Below are 22,822 nucleotides of genomic sequence, written 5' to 3'. Positions count from 1 at the left end.
TGAACGCATTAATAAAACCCACACAAATAAAAAAATCGTACTCTCAAAGGATTGTACGCATGTGTTGTGAGCTTACGAATCAATATAAACCAATCATTTTAAGCATCATTTCAACAATAAACATTAATAATTAGGTCGGTATTGTTGTTATGACAAATATAGACAACTCTAAAACTCTTTGGTTCTTTCGGTAAAGTCACGTAGAAAATGAAATCAAATAATAATAGAATACGACGTTTCGGTTGCAACACAAGCAGCCATCATCAGGTAAGAATGAATGATAAAACACAGACACGGAAACAACAAAGGCAGACACACATGCGTCTCGCTCGGTGTGTCTCTGCATGTGTGTTTGCCTATGTTGTTTCAGTGTCTGTGCTTTATCATTCATTCTTACCTAATGATGGCTGCTTGTGTTGCAACCGAAACGTAGTATGCTATTATTATTTGATTTTATTTTCTACGAAAGAACCAAATAGTAATTCCTGCAGTCGCGAAAGCTTCGAATCTAGTTTGAACTCTAAAACTATTAACTGAGGATAATATTTATTTGCTGCTGAAAAGGTGCAAAAGGTACCTTCATGTCAACAGCACCACGTGTTACATGTGTGTGACGTGTCCCAACACACGTGTCACCCCTTGTGGGCCACAACTCAACAAGTTTTGAGATCACCACAGAAGCTAAGGGTCATTCAGAGGAGTGGAATAATTTTCTTGGAACAATAATAAACTATACAATTTTTTTACAATGAATCAACACTTAAAATTGTAAACAGTCAACTAACACCGTTGTTAAATACATATTAGATTTATTCCAAATGCAGCTGACATTCCCCACAAGTTTTTTTGACTGCATGGGCTGTTTGTATTTTATAAAGGGGCGTTTGTTAAAAAATGCCAAATATTATTACATAACGAGATGCAGGCACCCGGGCAGACAGATACAAGTTTTCCGTGTTTTAGCGAAAGATGGTTACAAGGCATTGTGGAGGAAAAATGATGCTCAACAAGTCTCAGCATATTGAACATACTGTATTTAAAGAGATGCCTGACCTAGCTATCAAGTAAAAAATACGACAGTGGTTATTATAGGCTACACGCGATGAAATAACAAGTGATGATACTACTCGTCAGTATTTCAAAGTCAACATATTTCCTTCTCGATTTAACAATGGAGCGATGCTCAATGTCCCATCGGTAGCTCTCAGCAAGCAGTGAAAATTCCACATTCCTATGGTAAAAGTCAATCTCTCCACAAGACGACCACTGCCACCCCTGACTGGGAAATTAATCACTCAACCTTGTAATTGTGAGGCGTGCACCCTACCCACAGAGCAACCCTACTGGAGGGTTGCTCTGTGGGCAGCACCCAACTGTATTACATACAGTAGGATACTGCTGTAACGTTAAACAGTTTAACCTAGGGACATACATTTCATTCTGGCTTGCACACCTTTCAACACACAGAAATTGTCCTTGGCTAAGACAGTACATGAGCCCTGGCCAGTATATGAACCGAGACACTTCTGTGAATCTATTATTCCTTCATCACTTCTTGTTTTAACACTCAGATGAACAGCAGCGCCTCAATGTGCAAAGAAAAAAAAACACATCTCCAGCATTCTGGCAGTACCGCTGACTTGACCACATGAAACTCCTCTAAATACCTGGTAGTCACCATCCCAGAAAAAAAAAAAACTCCACAACACAGCCACGGGGGTCGTGTGAACCCATTAAATATGTACAGTACACACGTACACGAAATTAAAAACATTGATCCTCGCACACGTGATTCAAATGCATAATTATGCATTGCCCACCTCTAATACTTTCCCTGTTACGTGACGTGGGGATTCGTTGTGCAATCCGCGCCGCGGAGAACTTTGCATACCTTGACGTGTTCACTGCGCTCCATTTTGTAGAGCAGGGCATGGTTAATGCGGAGGACGATCCAGTCAAAAAGAGCACTGTACAGCGACTTGGCCATCGAGTCCCGAGCCGTCACCGCCTGCATGACGAGACCGCGCGCGTGGGTTAGGGTAAAGAGCGGCACAACGCAAGCAGGCCGCAAGCCGGCGGCACTACAACAGGGTCTCCCGATCACTTGCAAGGGCAATGAACAAAAATAATACCAATTTCTGAAAAGTGATGCTGATTATTTTACAATGCTGTCCTGTTGTCATTCCCCCTAGCACGGTTGGCGACGTACGGTGCAAAAGAAGTCCAACATATGTACAAATGCTACAGACGGTACAAGAAGGGGAGATAACGTGTACAATTCTCATGTTGGTGGAGGGTCATTTAAGTCTGGTGGATGACTCTGTCTTCGCATTTTCCCATTAGATCCGCCAAGACCGATTACTCCGCCAGGCTCGATGGCTCTCCGCCAACTCCTGAATCATGTTCCACATGTGCCCACGCAGATATATATACAGCACAGCATATGAAAACACAGACACGAGAGCGTGTCAAAATGTTTTGTGGAAACAAAATATAGTTCAGTAATGTTGAGCTTATTTTTGAAGCTCCAACTTAATTTTCTAATTACACTGAGCATCAGGATATTATAGTGGCCTGTCTGCTTGTCATTGGGACATATTTCAATAATGTATATTCTTTGGTTCCCGCCACCTCTGGGAAATGACAAGAATGTACCAACGTGCCATCAGCAATAAAGTCGATAACAAAGACATAATTCACAAGAGTTTGGCAATGAATGATGGCAATAGCCCAAGTGCTGAATTGGAAAATTATCTGCAACTAGAGAGCTTAAAGTGAGTGATTGTTCCTATGTTATTATGGTTACAGAGGTCTCCCTTGCTAAGAAATTCATCTCAATGGTCTCTCGCATTAAGGCAATGAAATGACAATAAGTCCAGCATTTTCTTTGGTTCTTTCGGTAAGGTCACGCAGAATAAGAATAAAATAATAAAATAACACAATAAAATTCTCACGACGTTTCACCTGAAGACGGCCGCTTGCGTTGTGGCCGAAACGTCGTGAGAATTTTATTGTATTATTTTATTCTCATTCTATGTGACCTTAACGAAAGAACCAAAGAAGATGAATCCTTGCAGTCACGAATGCTTTAATTCGAAAAGTCCAGCATTGTAAGCTAAAGAAATTACCACAAAAAAAAATTCCCATCTGTGAATCTGCACATGAGTCGAAGTGTATTTTGTTCTGGAAATATTTTGACCACTCTTTAACTTATAGTTTTGAAATGTGAATTTAACACTTGTATGTCATGTACTTAGAAAAGATGAACATCACCTATGTAGAAGTTGTAAGCACAGCCTTTCACCCCGTTATTATAATTTTTTACAGAGTAAAGATGAACTGTTTTCGAAAGGACAGCACTAGAAATCCTCAAACATCAGCTGTGTCGTTACAATGTGGATTAATTTGTGTTCGTAATGTGGAGCGCCTCCCAAGTAATCTGCATATTTTTCGTGGATTGATGAAATCGTGTGGATAGTTCCTCCCATAATTCGCTGCCCATCGCATTGGCACGCATTTATTTTCGCGCAAAAATTGATCTCGCCTTCGCGGTGTCCCATGGATAGTAGGATCTGCTATATGGTCCCTCACATAAATGCATATTATTGCATTTCTATGGTTTGTATCGTAAGCCGAGAAATTTTAGAAAGATCGGTGAATCAATGCATTGTTGCACTTGTACAGCAAACTATGCATTCTAGAAGACTTTTCATTGTGTTCTTTAAAAACTCATGGTTACATGCTAAATATTTCCCATGATGCTGTAAGTAAAACGTACTTAAGAATGAAACATTGTAATGAAAGCCAACTGGCAGTCCATTAAAGAGTGAAATTCCATCAATAGGTGGAATTACATTTATTATCATAAAAGACATCAAAGTCAGTGGAAAAATGCAAAATAAATATAAAGCTCAATTTTAGAAATTGCAAGAGACATCTTAGCCCCTGTAAACTTGCACTGAAATACACAAAGCAACGCCGTCATTTATAACCTGGAACGTTTGCTACATACAATTCGTATATATTTTTTTTAATGTAAATGTATGCTCGTCATTCCTCGTCAATGTTTTAAACACACAGAGCCTTTTTTTTCCTTTGACGCCTTTTCTCAAGAGAGAAAGACACTGGCCGGGGGGGGGGGGGGACAGCTGGTCCCTGTTCCCGTAATTGCGGGGCCTCACCGAGTTCTCAATGGCCACCGACACACAAAGAACGCACCTTTTGTCACCCCTGCTTTGTACAGTAAGATGCGTGCGTGGCTGCTCTCTGTTCCCACTCATCGGCTCAGGGAATATTTCATTTTGTGCTCCACAAAACAGGGCATTGTGTTCCAGGACCGGGGGTTTACAACTTAGCATTTTATGCAATAATGTTATCTAATACTGTACACGCTGCCTGGGAAGAATTTCTGCGAGAAAAAAAAGACATCGGACAAAAAAAGGCTTGTATGAAAGTAGCTAATGAAAAGGGGCATTTAAGCATATGAAATGTAACCTGGTAAGTGATTTCATCGGCTCGTACAACACAGAGGCGGTGAAGAAATAAACAACACTTTTGGCCCGTAAGTAACAAACAAGATCTGAGCATACAGAACAACACAAGCAGAGCTGAGAAGCAGAGCAGTGTGAACGGAGCTGAGTGTTCAAATCTAGAAGGAGCTGAGTGTTGCCTGGCGGTGTCCAGCACGGACTGGACTCACACAGCACTGGCCTCACGTAGCACGAATTGGCTTCACACAGCACGGACCGGACTAACGCAGCACGGACCGGACTAACGCAGCACGGACCGGACTCGCATAACCAAACCAGCAAAAGTAAATCCCTACACCGACAACAATCATAGCCGTAACATTCACACACTGAAAATGTCATTGTACAACAATTTTAAAACCCCAGGGGCTTTAAATGCAAAAAGTTCATCAGTCAAATAAAATCAACATACAGTATGTGGGAGTAAACAAAGACAGATAATGATTGATGGGTGGCAGGGCAGTGTGCCCGTACAGTATTACAGTGCCACACAGAAAGTCAATGGGTCCATTAACTCCCGCATTTGCACCTGCGCCACACAGCACTGCACCACAGGCTACTCAAAATAAAAGGTCATCTGTCACAATTACTCAGTGGCACAGCCTCGCCAAAGCAACTGTACCAGTGCCGTCAATGGACATAGCTGTTCTACCATGGCCACCATAACATTGTCATTCCTCCTCATGCCCGAGACAAAATAACTGGAAAGTCAAGTATTTTCAGTGACCCATTGAAATGTTTCAGTTGAGGCTCAGTCCCGTGTTTTATTAAACGATGGGTCAACAAAGCCTATAAGTCTGGGCTGAGAAAACCGGAAGGTCCAGTAGAAATTTCTGCCAGCATACTTCGCTGTTGTGACTGCCAAGGATGAAAAAAAACACACACGATGTGTAAAAGGTGTAAACAGGTCAACACCCTGGAGTTATGGTGCCACCACAACACGCCATGCGTGAATAAAAAGCACTCTCTATCCCACCGCAAGCCATTCATTAAAAATACAATTGCATTCAACAGCCAAAACAGCAAAACAATGGTTCGGCTGTAATGGGAATTCTTTTACGCACGTTCTGTAAGGGATCCAGAATGCCGTGTCGCGCGATGCTTTCCAACTGGTCACCGTCACAACTAGACTGCGCTAAACACAAGCGTATTGAGAGAAAGGTGGCTCAAAACCACGAACTTCCATGCAGCCATTTCTCATCCCTGTGGGAACTACTTCATTTTCCTGGCATTATATAAACGAGACACGGACCTTAAAAAAATCATACTATAATTACCTGGTAATTGTACATCTGCTGGAAATAAACTTTCCCACAGCTGAAGAGAAAACGTAGGCCTGAGTGTAGAGCTTGCAACAACAGCATAACAATTGCGCCTCTGTGGGTAGCGGCTGTATTTCTAAGCAGGCAATAGCCGCCTGCACTCTCAGCTCATGGGAAACATCACAACCTCCATCAGACGAGCTTCACCGTCCCACTCATAATTAAACCCGAGTAAAAAACAACAACACTGTGCATGCCCAATTCCATAAAATGCATGCAATTCAAAAGGACCCCTGCCATCCCCCTTAAAGAAGTGACATGGGCATTTTAAGGATGTTTTTCAGTCAACGACGTTATCCGCCATGTGTTAAACCAGAATTTGTATGCTCTTTGTGATGCTGGTTGCTGTCGGAATGTTACATTTTAAGTTGGCCTATTTCTGGAATGTACACGGGACTAATATGCATACTGCCACGACAACATACCACAGCCTCATCCAAATTGTGATGTGTAATCCTCAAAGATGTGGTGTTGTCCAATTTTTAGAAATGAGCAGTACACAATCAATCGGATTCGTCTGTTGCATTTCTCATTTATATATTTGGTATTCAACTTCTAAGAACCGTGTCCAGAAGCGCCAATGTCGGGTTCTTTGGTATGAATATCAACAAATTAAATTAATCACTTCTCGGTTTTTACAATTCATATTATGGACTGTATGACAGTTTGCTAAAATATTTAAAATTATTATTTGCTATTTCACAAAAAAAAAAATTGCGAGTCCCTGTTCTTTAAAATGTGGACAATTCACTTAACACCTTGTGCAATTTTATCTACGAACTGATGATTGATAGCAACCTTGAAAATGAACAAAGATTACTTTCAACAGGCGTGATAGAAAAAAAACAGGGGTGTGGATTCCAGGGAAGATTCCAAGCTTTGTTAAACAGGGATTACACAAGCAAGCAAATGGATAAACACTGACCATCCCTGGTCTTACATGTGCGTCATTAATAATATAATACTAGGTTACACCACCCCAACACCCATGCCAGCTCCAGTTGAAATAGAACAGAGGTGCGGAAAACCTGACAAGGCAACTTCACGGTGAACTTTAAAATAGATTGGTTATCTCGGGCACAGACCAAAGACTGTCAACTTTTTTTTTATTTACATAGATATCCCTTAATAATTGCCAAAAATGGTATCAATCAAATACCATTCAACATTTGTAAGCTAATCTGCTTTTTAAAAGGCCATCATGATATTTCAGAGATCTTTATGTCAATTCAAATAATGTACGTTTCACAATGCCTACCCCAGTATTATGCGCATTGCTAAAACGTTGTAACAGCAGGAGCAATCGTAATTTGATTTTACATTTTATACACCGTCAAAAGGTGCTTTGCTTTTCATTCGCCTATACTACACAACTCTATTGAATGGTGAGGGAAATCAAAATAAGTACTGCTTAACGACCTTGTCTATCTTCCATGCCGTGTTAAGTACCTTTATAATTAAGTTTCGAACACTCTTGGAAAAGACAGCACTCGTATAGGTGGGGCCGTTTATCCCTTCCACGGCCCATCACTAAAACATGATGGGCCTTGCCCTCAGGCGGTCAACTGATTTTTAGGAGGTGACGGTTTTTAAGAAAGGGAGTTTTCCTTATCATGGGAGCAAACATGTTTTGAGAAGCGAGTAGGGGTTTTGTAGAGAGAGCAAACAAAACAAGAAGGTATTGGGGCTGGAAATTAATATTGGGGATAGAGAAAAGTCAGATGTAGAAAGAGTACAAAGAAGGGTCTAAGTGGAAGCTGAGCATGGGGAGGAAGTCAGGAGGGTTAATGGCTAGTGGGAGACAATTGCATATAGCAAGGGCAGCTGAGGAGTAACCTCCCCCATTAAGCAGAAGAATTACGTAAATATTATGTTCTGTCTCCACGTAAAAATAAAATAAAATTTAGTCTCTCTGCTTTTCAGACTTATGTTAACTAGCAGCATTTGTTTAAATACATGTACATTCTGGACCAGTTTAATCTTTCTGGGAGTCATCAGCAGTCAACGTGTGCTAAACAAACACTGCTGGTATTCCATGTCATTATTAAGTGCCCTCTCCACACCATGGGCTGTCAGGAAAAAAAACAATAATATTTCGAAACAGGCTGGTTGTGGATGTCAACAGAGGGCCTTGGTTACTGGTACAGAGACGTATGGAGGGGGTGTATGGTGAAATTATCTAGAAAATGTAGGTGGGGTCAAACCTGTGGAGGATCTTGCAAAGGGTGATATTGTGATCGATCACATTACTTATTGTTAAGTCAACGAAGGGAAGGGGCGTGATGACTGTGGTCTCCTTTATAAGTGTGGGTGAGAAATCTGGCAGCAGCATTCTTGATAATTTGTGGTCTTGGAAGCAAGAGAGGTAACAATGCCAAGGAAAATAAAGTTGACAAATATATGGACAGTGGTTTGAGAACAAAGATGGTCACTGCATCACACTGTTTTAGATCTGCTTCTATGGCTGTCTGGAACGCTATTCTTTCAGCTATTAGAAAGCCACTGGAGCTATGCACTTTTAAATTTAGATTTAAAATTAATTTCTTTAGAACTGCCTTTTGCGTTTAGCTTGTTGTCCTTCCCCCCACACGTCCGATTAGCACGGTTGGCTACGTACGGGGCAAAAGAAGTTCAACATAAATTCGCACAGTGCATGCGGATGTCAAGGTGACAAAAAGAGGTTTTGAGAGATGGAGAGACCACAGAGAAGAGAGTTGGATCAAGAATTACTCCAAGTCTGAAAATACTCTTTGATGTCTTACTTTCAGAAACGTATGATTGCATCATGGGGCCTCCTTTGCCAGTACCAAAATATGAGAATAGGTTTCCCATTTTTTCTGGCAACAAAACAGGTACATCATTAGACCTCCTTTGCCAGTACCAAAATGTAATAAAAGGGGTTTTCCCCTTTTTTTCTGGCAACAAAACTGAAGCCTTTTTACAAGGATTCATGTCTGCATTAACCACAAAACCTGCAGTCAAAATGCAAACAAAAAACATACTATGATAATATATGCATTGGTGTGGACCAATGAGTTTCAAGGACAATGCATATATTATCGTAGTATGTTTTTTGTTTGCATTTTGACTGCAGGTATTATGGTTAATGCAGACATGAATCCTTGTAAAAAGGTTTCAGTTTTGTTGCCAGAAAAAAGGGGAAAACCCTATTATAACAAAACAGGTGTTAAGATGTTAAAACACCAAACTGAACCTTTTTAGAAGGAATGATGTCTGCATTAACCACAATGCGTGTGGTCAGAATGCAAAAAAAACCACACTGATAATATATGCATTGTCTTTGAAACGGATTGGTCCACATCAGAGACAGCTTTCTTTTGAGCCTCGTCTCAAACGGTGTTTTTTGTTTTGCATTCTAACCACAAGTATTGTGGTTAATGCAGACATGATTCCTTGTGAAAGGTTTCAGTTTGGTGTTTTAACATCTTAACACCTGTTTAGTTGCCTGAAAAAAAGGGGAAAACCTATTCTCAGTACGATAGCACTTTCAACTTTACTGATTGCTTCACAATGAAGACCTGTCTTGGATATATTTAATCGTAGAAAGTTGGCTTAAATTCAACATGGGTTTGTACCAATGGCAGGTTGGCCGTGTTTGTTTTGTTGTAGTTCGGAGTTAGACTGATGGCCTTAATCTAAGTTGTCTTGTGGTTGTTGTTGTTTGACTTGCATCCCACTGGGATTTTTGCACAGAGCGTTGGTGTACGGTGCTTTTTCTGGAATATTTTGCTGTCTTTTCCTGGATTTTCTATTTGCACGGTCACATAGTCACTTTAAGATGTTTTCTTGTTCGTGTTTTTGTTTGTTGCTGTTGCACTTGATTTGAGAGCCGAATGGCTCACAGGGCTATACCAACATAAATGAAAACTGAAACTGAGTACAGGCGGTGGGGGTGAAGTTAATTGAGTTAATGGGGATGTACAGCTGAGTGTCATTGGCACAGGACTGGGGGGTAACAGACGAGAAGGCGATGAGTTTCACGAAATAGAATGATAGAGATTGACAGTAAAGAGCCATAGGAAGATCATTGTGGAACACCACAGCTAAAGGGTTTCCCTGAGAATAATAACTCATATGGAGACATGTAAGGAATGGGTGAGGAGCAGTAGAGAAATTAGTATGTCAGACACCTACACGCAGTGTGAAAGCCGTTGAAATAGGACAGTAGTTGTATTCCTGGTTCTTTCAGTAAAGTCACGTAAAAATAAAAAAGAGAAAAAAAGAAAATACCATTTACAATAAAAATAATAAAAGCGAAAAACCACGATAAAAATATAAATAATATAGAAATAAAACCATTTATTTTATTTAAAAATGTTTTTTTTATTTTTAATATTTTTCTATTTATACAACTTTTTCTACTTTCATTTTTTTATTTTTTGTTTTCCATTTACGTGACTTTACCGAAAGAACCAAGAATATGAATTCCTGCAGTCGTGAAAGTCGTAAGTCAAAGTTTAGGACAGTAGTTGGCTGTGTAAAAAGTGGCAGCCAGTTGTAGAATAACAAAGGAGAGGAGAGGATAGGAGGGTGATAGCACCCAGAAGAAGGGCAGTCAGTGGAATGGTTAAATCGGTATTCAGGACTGTACTTGGTCATGCAGGAAACTGAAGCTGATGACGTGACGTGGACATAAGCAATGAACTGTGTTGGAGACGGAAAGGTCAAGATGATAACATTGGGAGTGAGTTGGATATTGAATGAAGATTGGTCAGTGGTTCCAAGAATTGACTGAGAATTAAATGAAGTGGAGTGGAGTGGGATAGATCATCAACGTGGAGAAATAAGTCCCTAATAATGATCAGTGGAGAACAGCAGAGGCCAAGAATGAATGGAGGTTTGGCAAGGTAGTCAAATAAAGGAAGGCCAATTAAAAAAAACTGTTCAAGGAAACAGCCTTCAAATTTTTTTATTTTTATTCCTTGGGCCATGGCGTCATGAGACAAGGATCCCAGAAATCAAAACAGAGGAGCTTTTGTGTTTGTGTGGGATGGGAATGTGTGTCTAAGAGCAAGGGGTGAGGCCTGCGGAGTGAAACGTGATGAAGGACACCAGGGACCGGGCTATACTAAGCACCACTGGCAGTTCGAGAAGGCACTGAGGTTTGGGCAGTGAGGTCACAGGAATATATAGAGTTTAACAATGATTATATATGTAATGACCATGTGCTAATTGCACCTTCGATAAGCTACGTATGGTACGAAAAATCTTCAACGTACAGGTGCATACATATGTGAGTGCAATTACCAACTCTCACAAATGACAGAAATATACTAATCGAGTGGATATCAAAAAACAGGGCTAATATTGAGCATGGGGTGGTGTGAAAGAGATATGGGCATGAATGGGTCACTGATGGGCCATGCAAGCAAGTGCATGGGGCTATAGGTGTAGCTAGCATACATGGTAGATTAGGCAAAGTGAGCAGGAGATGAGGGAACGATGGGCAGTGTGTGCGGCTAGGATGGGAAGTGTGCGGGGGTAGGATCGGCAGTGTGTGGGCGTAGGATGGGCAGTGCGACCCATCGTTTATACAGTCACGTGCAAGATGTAGTTTGCCAATTCTTAGCAATAAGAAAGCGCTGCTACTGCTGACGTTTTTGTTTCAAAATTACAAGTTTTTGGCACCAAGCCAGTCGTGGAAATTACACAGTGTGATGAAAAAAATCAGTCTATCCATGCGACATGAACGTACTTGTTCTACCTATTCTGCTCAGTCATAGTTATCAATCTCATGACAGCCAAGTCTCGCTTCAGTCTCTCGTGAGAATGACGTGAGACCAAGTCCATACCCTCGGTACGTAGCCATGCAGATCAAGATTTCAACTCAAATATGTGCATGTATTTTTATTTAAGCAGACTTTAAAGATATGTGCTCCGAACAAAACAGCAGTGGTGAACACTCGTGAATTTAAAACGCTGACCTTCAATTCGGTTTCTGCAAAGCGACACTGTACCCTTCCTCCGCAACCACTATTTCGAGAGTTTCAATATCCTCTGCCTATGGGACCAATGCCACTAAAGATACATACTGCAAACATATGCAAAGCACATAGTGAGGCCTTTGCTTTTATCCATATTCAGCCAAAATAAACGCGATAAGTCATAATTTATATATTTTCGCACAAGTCTTTCCAAGAAAAATCACAAGTTTAAATGGACCACCATTGGTCATAACTCATTCAGCATTCCTCTGCCACAGATTGAACACAGATAAGGTCTAAACATCATCAAACATTGCTGGAGAAACACATGTTAATTCCCAGCCATATGCTACAAAGCTCCTAGCTAAAATCTCCCCATCATCTCCGAGTCTGCTCTCCACTCCCGTATCATTCTCCGGCTGCTTTTCCTGGCTACACCGCTAGCCGAACGTAACAAGGGCTATTTTGAAAATGCTGCCCGTGGGAGCAGTAAAGCAATCAGGAAGTTATGGGCTTGGCAAAATCCCTCGGTGTGCCACTGGCAAATGACCTGCGAAAGTCTGAAGCACTATCTCAAGAAGTGAAAATAGAAACCGCCCACCTCAGTCAGTTTGTATGGCAGGATGAGCTTCTCGCCCGCAGTCATCGTCTTCCTGGTAGTCAGTGCCTCGGTCAGCATCTCTTCCTTGACCTGCAACCAAAGGCAAACAAAGTTATATACAGTGCACAAGGGCCATGAATGCATTAAGTGACCATAATAATAATAAAGGATTACTGCAAGTGGAAAAAAAAACTGACATTTGTTGTTGCTCAACGATGATTTTCCATATGACATGGTGACACGTGCTCATGTCTGGCAATAGAATGCAAAGGCCAACGGTGATAATGGCACCAGATATTCCACACGAGGCAAATGGCGGCATGATGTGGCCCTCACGATATGTACGCTTCACGTGCGTCAAACATAAAATGCGTCAAACATAAAACGCATAAACAACAATCATGTGCGAAGTAGGGCTTATCGCCCGAAACGTCGCCTCTTATATAAGTTTTCCTTTTAAGGCAATGTTATTGACAAATGTGCTGAGTTTATTCATAAACAGGATGTTTGGATGTATAGTGCATTCAAAACCAGTTAACAGACACTGCTGTAAGACATCCTATACCAAACAGTAAGCATTTCCTCCCTTCCGCATGAATGTTGAACTTCTTTTGTAGCGTACGTAGCCAGACGTGCACATCGGAGGTGTGGGAGGGGGGGAACTAAACACAAAAAAACTGTTCTAAAAAATAGTTTCCAATCTAGATTTAAAAGTGCATAGCTCCAGTGGCTTCCTAACATCCAAAGGAAGAGTGTTCCAGATGGCCGCAGAAGAGCATCTGAAAGGGCGCGATGCAGTGACTCTCTTTGTTCGGTGGTTAGCCAAAAGGTGCTGCGAGGATAGCAGAAGTTTTCGTGATGCTGTCGCAGGAGAGAGAGGGTGTGAGCAAGCTGTCAATGGCCAGGTGACATCTAAAGTACCCCACAGTGAGTTGTTCAAGCTTGATGTACTTGGGAGTGTAAATAAACCAAAGCACATGAATTCCTCAATGTACAGGAACTCCCTGCTGGTGAGAAAACCTCAATATTTGTAAAGCTATTATGGGTAAAAAAAAGCATATCTGTACATCTTCAATCTCAACTTACACGTGGCAAGTAGTTTGAAGTTGAATCAAGGAAGTGTGGTTCACATGGCCTCAGCAGATAAGTGGACTGTAAAAGCTGACTGAATATGAAAACGCCAAGTACGACCGAAGCTCAAATAATATGTTAAACAGTTACATTTTACAGTTAATTAAAATGCCTTTAAATCTTACACTCAGTAATAAGTGGTACAATTGTGTTGTGCTGCAGCTTCATCAAAAGGTTATAAGACCTGCATTTCCTGACGTTTTTGCCACAGCCCTATTATACCCACAATTTACACTAGTACATTGCTACTCAATAGAGTTTCTGCAAGTGGATTTTTGTTGTTGCAATTAACCTTGAAGTTTGTGCATATATTTTCCTTTGACCCAACCACAACCACAAACATGGATAGGGAATGGAATGAAGAACATATAATCTACTATAAGGACTGAAATGGCAACATTTTTTTAAGTACTAAGAAATAATAAATTAAACAGCATATTCCATATTTCAATCATATTTTGGTTCCACAATATTTTTGGAACATTATGTTGAAAATTAAGAATGTTCCAAAAACGTAAACAATCACAAAGCATGAAAACAATTTGGCATTTCCAAAAATGTTTTATACAATAACAGCATTCAAAAATTATAGCTTCATATTTGGTGTTTTTGGCTTTGGTCACACATTGAAGTTATGTGGTAAGAAAGCAAAAGCTCCGTGATTAGCCAATAAAAATGTAGACAAAATCAAAGCCGACAAATTCAATTCATTACGGAGGCATTGGCGGATTGGAGCAACAGGGAAAACCTCACACAGACTCAGAAATAAACTCCTAAGGTCCTCCTGGTATTTTAGCCTGCAATTTATGAAGTTTCGGAATTAATCTGGAGCCCTATTACACCCAAATAGTGCCAAATCTGACTGCATGAGCAACAATCAAGCGTGAACTCAGGTTCCTAGGTATTCTTTGTGGGTAAGTTAATATAGTAATAAACTCTATTTTATAAAAACGCCTTTCATATGGAGGTATCTGAAAGTCTCCAAATCTCGTATTCCTACAGGTGTCCTCATCTGGCTCTATGAGACTCTGGAATCAAGACAGATTTATAGCAATTCTAAGAATACTTCATTTAGCTCTGAGAGAACCAACATTTTACATGTAAAACCCCTGAGTCTCACTCCATATAACTAAAAAAATAAACCAGAAGTGGAGGAATGGTAATAGTCCCTTAGTCTCGTTATCTGAGACTGAGGAAAGTAAGACATTACTGTTGTTATTGATCTGTTATTAAACATAAATGTTAGTTGAAACCCCATCTTTATACAGAAAAAAACCTGTATGAATTGTTGTTTCCTTTGCAAAGTATAGTTATGGAATGTTTGCAAATCAAAGTTATGGATTTCTCATATTTGTTCACCGTTTAAAAATTTTGCCATGGGTATTCATTATATTTTCAAAAACATTACCATTTTTTCCACGAATTATTGAAGCTCAACACAAAGCATTTTAATCACTTTCAAAAGCCCCTAAGAAGCAGAGGCACATATATCAAGTAACAACTCGGATGTGACATCGTCGGATAATATTCTCAATGTCCTTTGATTGTAGATCTAAGACAAGCACTAAGATCGGCGCTATCTTGAGCAGTGTGAACAAGCAGGTAGTTTACGATGGCTACCTGTGACAACGTCAAACATATTGCGGTTAGAGCTGGGCTTTGCTAAATATAACTGCTGAAACATTTTAAATTGAAGGATTGCTGTGTTGTTGATCCTTGATTGTCATGTAATGAGATTTAGACAGATGAACAATCTCTAAATTAAGAACCTAGTTGCTGATGGTGATTTAAAGCAGATCTTAGTGGTGCTAACTCAGGTCCCTGGCACAGCCAAACCATTATCCCCGCGGTTTTAATAATACTCAATAAGTCAGGCAAGGTGCTTAAATTACAGGGTAGCATATAAACACATGTCGCGCGTACCTACGTGCGTGGTATTTTGAAAGGGCCAAAGGTTTAAATTGGTCACTGTGATAACGACGGTAAGTACCTGAAGCAGGTTGGAGAGGATGGATAAAACATCTGGCGTGGCAACCTCCACAGCCTCATCCCTGTAGGGCTTCTTCTTGTAAGAGATGTTTCCCAGGTGCAGGATGGCAGATAGCAGCATGAAAATCCTACACAATGCACACAGCACAATAGGGGCACGCACGGTGTGTTCATGGTACTTACGCTCAAGTTTTTCCAAGGTGAAAAAGAAAAAATTAGAAAACAAATGTACGCAAATGGTTATGTAATACATAATACATTCACAGCACTTTGCTCTGATCAAGGCCTCCCCATGCCATGTCGGTCATGGACGTTGCTTGAGCATACTTCACCACGACGCTGCTCAGTGCAAGTTGGTAAAGGAAGAGTTCGCCCGCCACCGATGTTCGCCATGGCCAGGAAATGAAGTTGCCGTGTCAACAGTAAACTGCGCAAATCACCACTCCCTATAAATCGTATATATTGGTGTATGTCTACTTTTAAGTACAATATATTGCTTGGGAAAACATATTTCACACTTAAACCACTGTGTACCTCCTACGTACAGTGCGAAAGAAGCTCAACATACATACCTACATATTCATCAATTCACAGATTCCTATCTACGTATTCTTAATCTAATGATAAACAAATAAAAGTGGAATGCTGACATAGTGGTTTGCACACTGCGCTATAAACCCGGAAAACCTGAGTTAAATTCCCAGCCATGGCTAGCATGAGTGGTGAATCATATCTGAACCATACCTGATCTGCCTCCTTTCCCCAATCCACAGCAACCAGCATGGTGAAGTATGGTCAAACAAACCCCATACCTGACAATGCATGGGGGGAAGCCTTCATCTAGCAGTGAATTGGAAAAGGGCTCTAAATGTTATTTATATTGTTATGTATGCCTCGAAATATGAACTGCGAGCTCTGGATGAATTATTCCAACCCCTACTTATGGGCGTGGAAATATGTATGCATTCTAAGCACTGTGTTAATGTCTTAATGCTGGTGTCTTTTTTATATGTGAATGGTCAGCGAGACAAATTGTGTACTGTTTTAATGATCACTATTACCTTTTCCTCGTAGCAGGCAGGAACCCCACCATCTCCATGGCCAGCTGCAACCTCTTGAAATCATGCTTGAGGTCCTCCCCTTCCGTGAAGCAGCCATCAGGCTGTGATCCACACACAAACACACACCAGTCAGCAATAGTAGACACAGTCATCAAGCTATTAACAACTGCCGTTCACCACTAAGTGACGTCACCATGGCACTTGTGCCATGCCAGGTGCACTTTGAGACCACGTCAAGTGTAAAAGGCCCGCTGGCAGGAGGCCATGAGTTGATCGACTGAGATGGCTGGCAGATGCACCAACTGTGCTCTCACTGTGCCAACTTTCTACGTTTTAGCCGCCCGGCGCTCCACTCAATGTGGTGAGCGTCGCTTCTCTGCTCTCCGTTGCTGCTGGAGGACCACCGTCTCCAACTCATCAGCAGCATCTTTCACGAAGCTTCTCCACAGAGGCCGATCTTGACACTGCTGGTACCAGTCATCGGCAAGTCCAATCAGCTTCATATTCTTCTGTACCACATCATCTCTTGTCTAGCCTGTGCCGTACCCATTTAGCCCCATGTATCGAGCTGATAAGAAGCTGTTTGGGTCGGCTATTGTCCACACACACACCAGTCAACAATAGCTGGTACTCAGCTTTATCAGTGGCTTGCATGTAGATTACACCAATGGCTTCTGTCAGGCATGGACATGACCCAGTGATATTGTTGCACATTTCAAGAGGGGATTCTTGTGCTATGTTATCATTATTTGGACCAATTCTAATACAGAAAATGTGCCTAGGTACTTGTTTAATTCAGGTGTAGAAAACTAAATATGCAATTAGTTACGTAGAATCTTGATTTGAAGCTTTTGTGACTGCAGGAATCCATACACTTTGGTTCTTTCGGCAAAGTCACGTAGGTAGAAAAACAATAGATCACTGCTGAAGTTTTTCTTGCTGTGGTCGTCCCACCTGATGACGATTGCTTGTGTTGCAATCGAAACGTCGTGATCTATTATTTTTCTACCTACGTGACTTTACCGAAAAAAAAACAAAGAGTATAGTTATGTAGAGGTAATAAATCTGGCTAGCAAATGATGACGATAAACTGTTTAAAGAATCACATCCTTCATAAACCTGTAGGACTGGTTTTGGCTTCACAGTCAATAACACGAGAAAGATCAGCAGTGAAACGTGGCTCCCCTGTAAACGATTCATTCACAATAACAATGCGCGCTGATCCAGAATTTATTCTATCACATAGTGCAGTTTTACATTAAACTCAGTTTACTGTTAATATAAATCAATGCACATACTTGTTGTCTATGAGTATCTATAATCAGTCAACTTTAAATAACATTTCACAGTTTTCTCAAGTTCGACATCCAACCATTAGTCAGCCAACCTCTGGCTTGTAGCATAGTCGGCACTCTCCTTGATTATTACGACGATATCCTTACTTGGACATCAGAAAAAAGCACCTCAACAAACTACAGCAGCTCTAAAACCAGCTCTCACACGCAGTCCTGGGCATCAGGTGCAGCCATATGGCTTCTGTTAAAAACTTTGCACTCGCTCCCCACCAAATCGAGAACACTATACAAAGTCACCATCCTGTGCCACCAGGCTCTCTTTCAAGGTCTCCCCAGCATACCTCTCCACCCTTCTCACTCCACTGACCACTGCAATCCGCCGCATCCTACGGAGCATGTCTAAAAACTGCGAGACGCAGCCAGAACCATGACCGTCCCTGGCTGAGTGGCGCTTGGGCGCCACGGTGACAACATGTTCAACACCTCGCCTGGTGTACAGGAGGTTGTGGGTTCAATGCCGACCCTGACGCCTGTATATTTTGATCTTCTTTGGTTCCGGTAAAGTCACGTAGAATGAGAATAAAATAATAAATTGATAAAATAAAATAACACAATAATATTCTCACGACGTTTCGGCCACAACACAAGCGGCCTTCATCAGGTGAAGGGGGCGAGACTGTCCAGCGCTGTCCTATCAGACAGTCTCGCCCCCTTCACCTGATGAAGGCCGCTTGTGTTGTGGCCGAAACGTCGTGAGAATATTATTGTGTTATTTTATTTTATCAATTTATTATTTTATTCTCATTCTACGTGACTTTACCGAAAGAACCAAAGAAGATGAATCATTGCAGTCACGAAAGCTTTAAATCGAAATGTATATTTTGAGTTTGTATGTTCTCTCCCCGTGGTAACATGGATTTTTCTCCTGGTCCTCCGGTTTTTCCACGTGATAAGCCACTTAGTTGAGTTATCATTTGTGGTCAGGTCGATTCTGAAAAAGAGCTATATAGCTCAGTGGGCCTTACCCGGTAATATAGGTTTTTTTTCTTCGTAGCTACATCAGCAGCCATCTAAAACTGTCTCCCACTATACGTACACAGCATCCAAGCACCCTCCAGCTTCAAGCAGTGACTCAAGGCTCACCTCCTCAGGCCAACTTATGAGGAGCTTTTGAGCTTTGGTTCTGCACAAATTCGAGTTCTCGATCGAACAATGCATCGGATTTGTGAAATGTGCACACTCTACATTTTTTATAATTAACACCATTTGCAAAAATCTATTGCAGAACTTTCTGAACTAGATTAAAAGTACCACACTATGAAGGGTGTTAAATGATAAGATTAGTTTTACAAATAACACAAACAGGTAATCTGATCGTTTTGGTTTATAATTCTTCACTTGGACATTGCCTGGAAATATAAATCTTCGGCACCAGTTGCGTCACAACCAACAGAAACTCAGCCACTCAGCAACAGCACCACTGTAACCAGGGCCAACGGCTATAAGACAACGTAAAACACCAATAGTCCATAACTGTTCCAATTGAGCCCAAATTGGGAGAGGGTGAAATTAATTGTGGAGCGGTACATACCACTCCCATGCCACCAATATTGCCTGAGCCTCAATACGATATTACCATCTGTTTTCCTTGGCTTACGTTAAACCCAGATTATGATTTTTCTATATTTATACTGCTAAATCTTGGTATACCTTTAAATGACCTACATTTACTAAAAATAAGGATATGGAATATAGTTTAAGATAATACATGTCAAAAGCTGACCGCTTGCCAGCATGAACATCGTTATCTTTTATTTAATTTCCGGATAAGGTCTGTGATAAATCTAAAAACTTAAACATATTTCACAAGGAAATTATCACGATAAATCGTATAAAGTCACATGTATTAGAATATCAGGGCTTAAATATATACAAACATTGAACTTCCCCCCCTCCCCTATGTATTAATTAAATGAACATTCTGAGAAAAGCTCTATCCCTATCTCCTATGTCGTTTACGTTCTTGCTGGTTATCATTTTAATGCGCACACTTGACATGTAATTGAACACAAGATGTGGAAACTAAAAGAGACAGGACTGTTCACTTTAATTTAAAAGGCTAGACTGTGTAAGTGCGTTTTCTGCATGCTCAGCAAAGCTAAGAGAACATTCTACCGTAAATTCCTAATTCTGGTTCAGCCTATATTAGGTTAAGTTGTACAGTTCCTGGGATTTTTCTACTGCTGCTGTTGCGTTTGTGAAAAAAAATATACGCACCATATAAGTATTGCGTCCTGTGCCAGAATCAGAAGCAAACGTGCCAAAAAAGTTTACACTACAACAGCCATCCGCGGGAGGCTCGCAGCCAACATAAACCTCAGCTGTCCTCTTCCAGCAACGCACCCAATTGCCATCAGTTTAATCCCACAAGAGAGATTTTTTTTTAATTGCAGTTTTTTTTTTATATATTAAGGTTTGTATAACACGCTAGAGCTGATAAGTGTTGGTTTATCACACCAGGTTTTGTAAACAGTTTCTGTTTACAAATTAAGTGCCTTGTTTTTGGCCTCATTACAATTGGAAATATTTTGTGCTCAATGAAAAGTACAACATCTTTACAACAACACCCACATTTTAGTCACACAAACGATCAAATCACATCTGCAATAATAATATGACCTTCATTTTTATCTTTCCCCCCCCCAAAAAAAGCTCAAAACATACTAACCGTGTCATCATTGTAATAACTCTCCCGTTGCTGAGGTTTCTTACCAACCTTAAATGAAGGCAAAAGCAGCATATTAGTAACCACATGCAAGCAGCAAAGAAGCATCGACAGTTATATTAGGAGCACTGCTGTGCCAAAAAAAACATTAATCAAATAGACCAATACAGAATACCTTGAAGCTTTGGACTATGTGCTACATGGATGTGGAATTGTCCAAGTCTTGTTATATCAAGCAATTACTCCGCTGTGTTTCCTAAAAAAAAAATGTATCTTGCAAACTAGCTGGGTAACTTGCTACATGAGACGTTACATGAAACACGGATTGATTCCTTGAAATGAGCGGTTGTTTAAGTGCAAAGTTTCACTGCTTTGTAAAAACTCAAAAGGCTATACACTTGTTGCACCGTATCAAAAACAAATACACCTAGGTGTAAACGATGCTGTACAGTAATCTTGTGTAAATGCGAACACCGCTGTCATTTAAAATGAGGCTACAATACTAAGTGATGACAGCTAGAAAAGGGATGGTTATCTGACAAGACTTGGAGCCAATTAACAAATAATGAATGGGATCAGGTTACACACAGGTTGCTCATGTTAGCAGCTTCTTTATAGTTTAACATTAAGGTTTTCGCGACCAATATCATCCACAATACAGAATTTTTGGGTTAGATCGCGAAATGCGATTGAACTGTGCAATCTACTTTTAAACATTCTGGCCAAATAGATGAAATGCCGTTATTAATAGACTGAATCTTGTTATTTCCAAGTAAACGCAAATATTTCATTTTGCAATAACGGACATATTTGATAACATGTGATCTTACCTTATACACTAACCACTATTTTTTTCATATTATTCCATACAAAGTTACACTAAGGTAGTGCTGGAGCTACAAACAGATGCTGCAAGGATGGTGTACTGATTAAAAGTTGTTTATTATTTCCAAATATGCGTCCTCTAGTATGTTCAAAAATATCACAAATTCTTTTGGCAAAAAACCAAGCCAGCCAATAATGGCTGTTAAAGTTTATCATGCATAAGAAAATAAATCAATGAAAATATCCTTGAGAATGACATTGTCGCCAAAGTGAAATAGCAGCCTGGAATCATGGTAGAACTGTATTTGATACAAGTTAGTGGCTCACATTAAATGTGGCCAATAAAGCTACTCATGGTGGTACCACACCAACGCTATAAACATTGTAATTCATTAACATTCCAATGCATTTGTAGTTACATCCATTCTCTTGGAACGTGAAGGATGGACAACTTGCATATTTGAAACTGCTGTGCAAAAGTATACCTCAGCAGAGCAGTATAGTCAATACAAAGCGCTTTCGCAGTGAACGTATTTAAGAGCAAAGCACATGATGCAGCATTAGAGGTTTAACAAAACAATCTATAAGGTTTGCACAAATGCAAGGATGGATCTAGAAAATAACGTTACACTTGCTCATGGTCGGTTCTTAAGGCGGCGGCATATGTTATGACTGAGCACAATGTTCTCCAACAGTTAATATTGCATGGAACATATTCTTGGTTCTTTCGGTAAAGTCACGTTGAAGGGAAACAATAAAATAATAAAATATATAAAACAATAAAATTCCCACGAACATTTCGACTGCAACACAAGCAGTCATCATCAGGTGTGAAAACCAACGGCCTGATGATGACTGCTTGCGTTGCAGTCGAAACGTCGTGAGAATTCAATTGTTTTATATATTTTATTGTTTCCCTCCAACGTGACTTTACCGAAAGAACCAAGAATATATCTCACGAACATGTTTAAGACTTCAATACGGAATTATACTTCGATTTGTACTGAGTATTCTGCTATCTTCATAATCGTATGTATATTGAACATATTTTTCACTGTACATAGCTAATCATAGGTAAAACGATAGGACAATACCTAAACGCAAAAAGGAGTCCTAAAGAAATGAGTTTTCAATCTAGATTTAAAAGTGAATAAGCTTCAGTGGCGTCAAAATATAAATCGCCACCAGGCTCCACGTTAATGGGCACTCTACAGCAGAAGCGATTAAAGACACCCATAATGTCAGTCGAGTGTTGGGTATCTTTACAAGGCCATGCATGTTAAGTGTCAGGGTGTAAAATATCCACTCACAGTAAACAGCAGTTTGCTTTATTAAGTCTACATTGCTTCAGTGTAATAATTGTTTACTGTTCACAATAAACCAATGCGTGTGTTATTTT

The 22,822-nt window shown here is 40.3% G+C and overlaps 1 protein-coding gene across 11 annotated transcripts in view; it reads right to left on the bottom strand.

The window, feature by feature from the left end:
- Positions 1-22,822, bottom strand: part of MYO9A (myosin IXA) — a 208,414-nt gene that overhangs the window by 99,558 nt on the left and 86,034 nt on the right. For 10 of the 11 annotated variants that reach the window (XM_032966355.2, XM_032966347.2, XM_032966409.2 and 7 more), the window contains 5 exons: positions 20,602-20,649; positions 16,579-16,679; positions 15,519-15,645; positions 12,398-12,487; positions 1,892-2,008 (listed from right to left, as the gene is read on the bottom strand). In XM_032966355.2, the coding sequence (XP_032822246.2) occupies positions 1,892-2,008; positions 12,398-12,487; positions 15,519-15,645; positions 16,579-16,679; positions 20,602-20,649 (483 nt within the window). The remainder of the gene's footprint in view (positions 1-1,891; positions 2,009-12,397; positions 12,488-15,518; positions 15,646-16,578; positions 16,680-20,601; positions 20,650-22,822) is intronic. The other variant, XM_076072584.1, reaches the window with a different exon arrangement.

Source organism: Petromyzon marinus, chromosome 1 (genome assembly GCF_048934315.1).
Source record: "Petromyzon marinus isolate PM22_M1 ecotype Great Lakes invasive population chromosome 1, UKy_Petmar_22M1.pri1.0, whole genome shotgun sequence".
Classification (NCBI taxonomy): domain Eukaryota; kingdom Metazoa; phylum Chordata; class Hyperoartia; order Petromyzontiformes; family Petromyzontidae; genus Petromyzon; species Petromyzon marinus.
The sequence above is the reverse complement of the archived record's forward strand: the minus strand, read 5'-3'. Positions and strand labels throughout refer to the sequence as shown.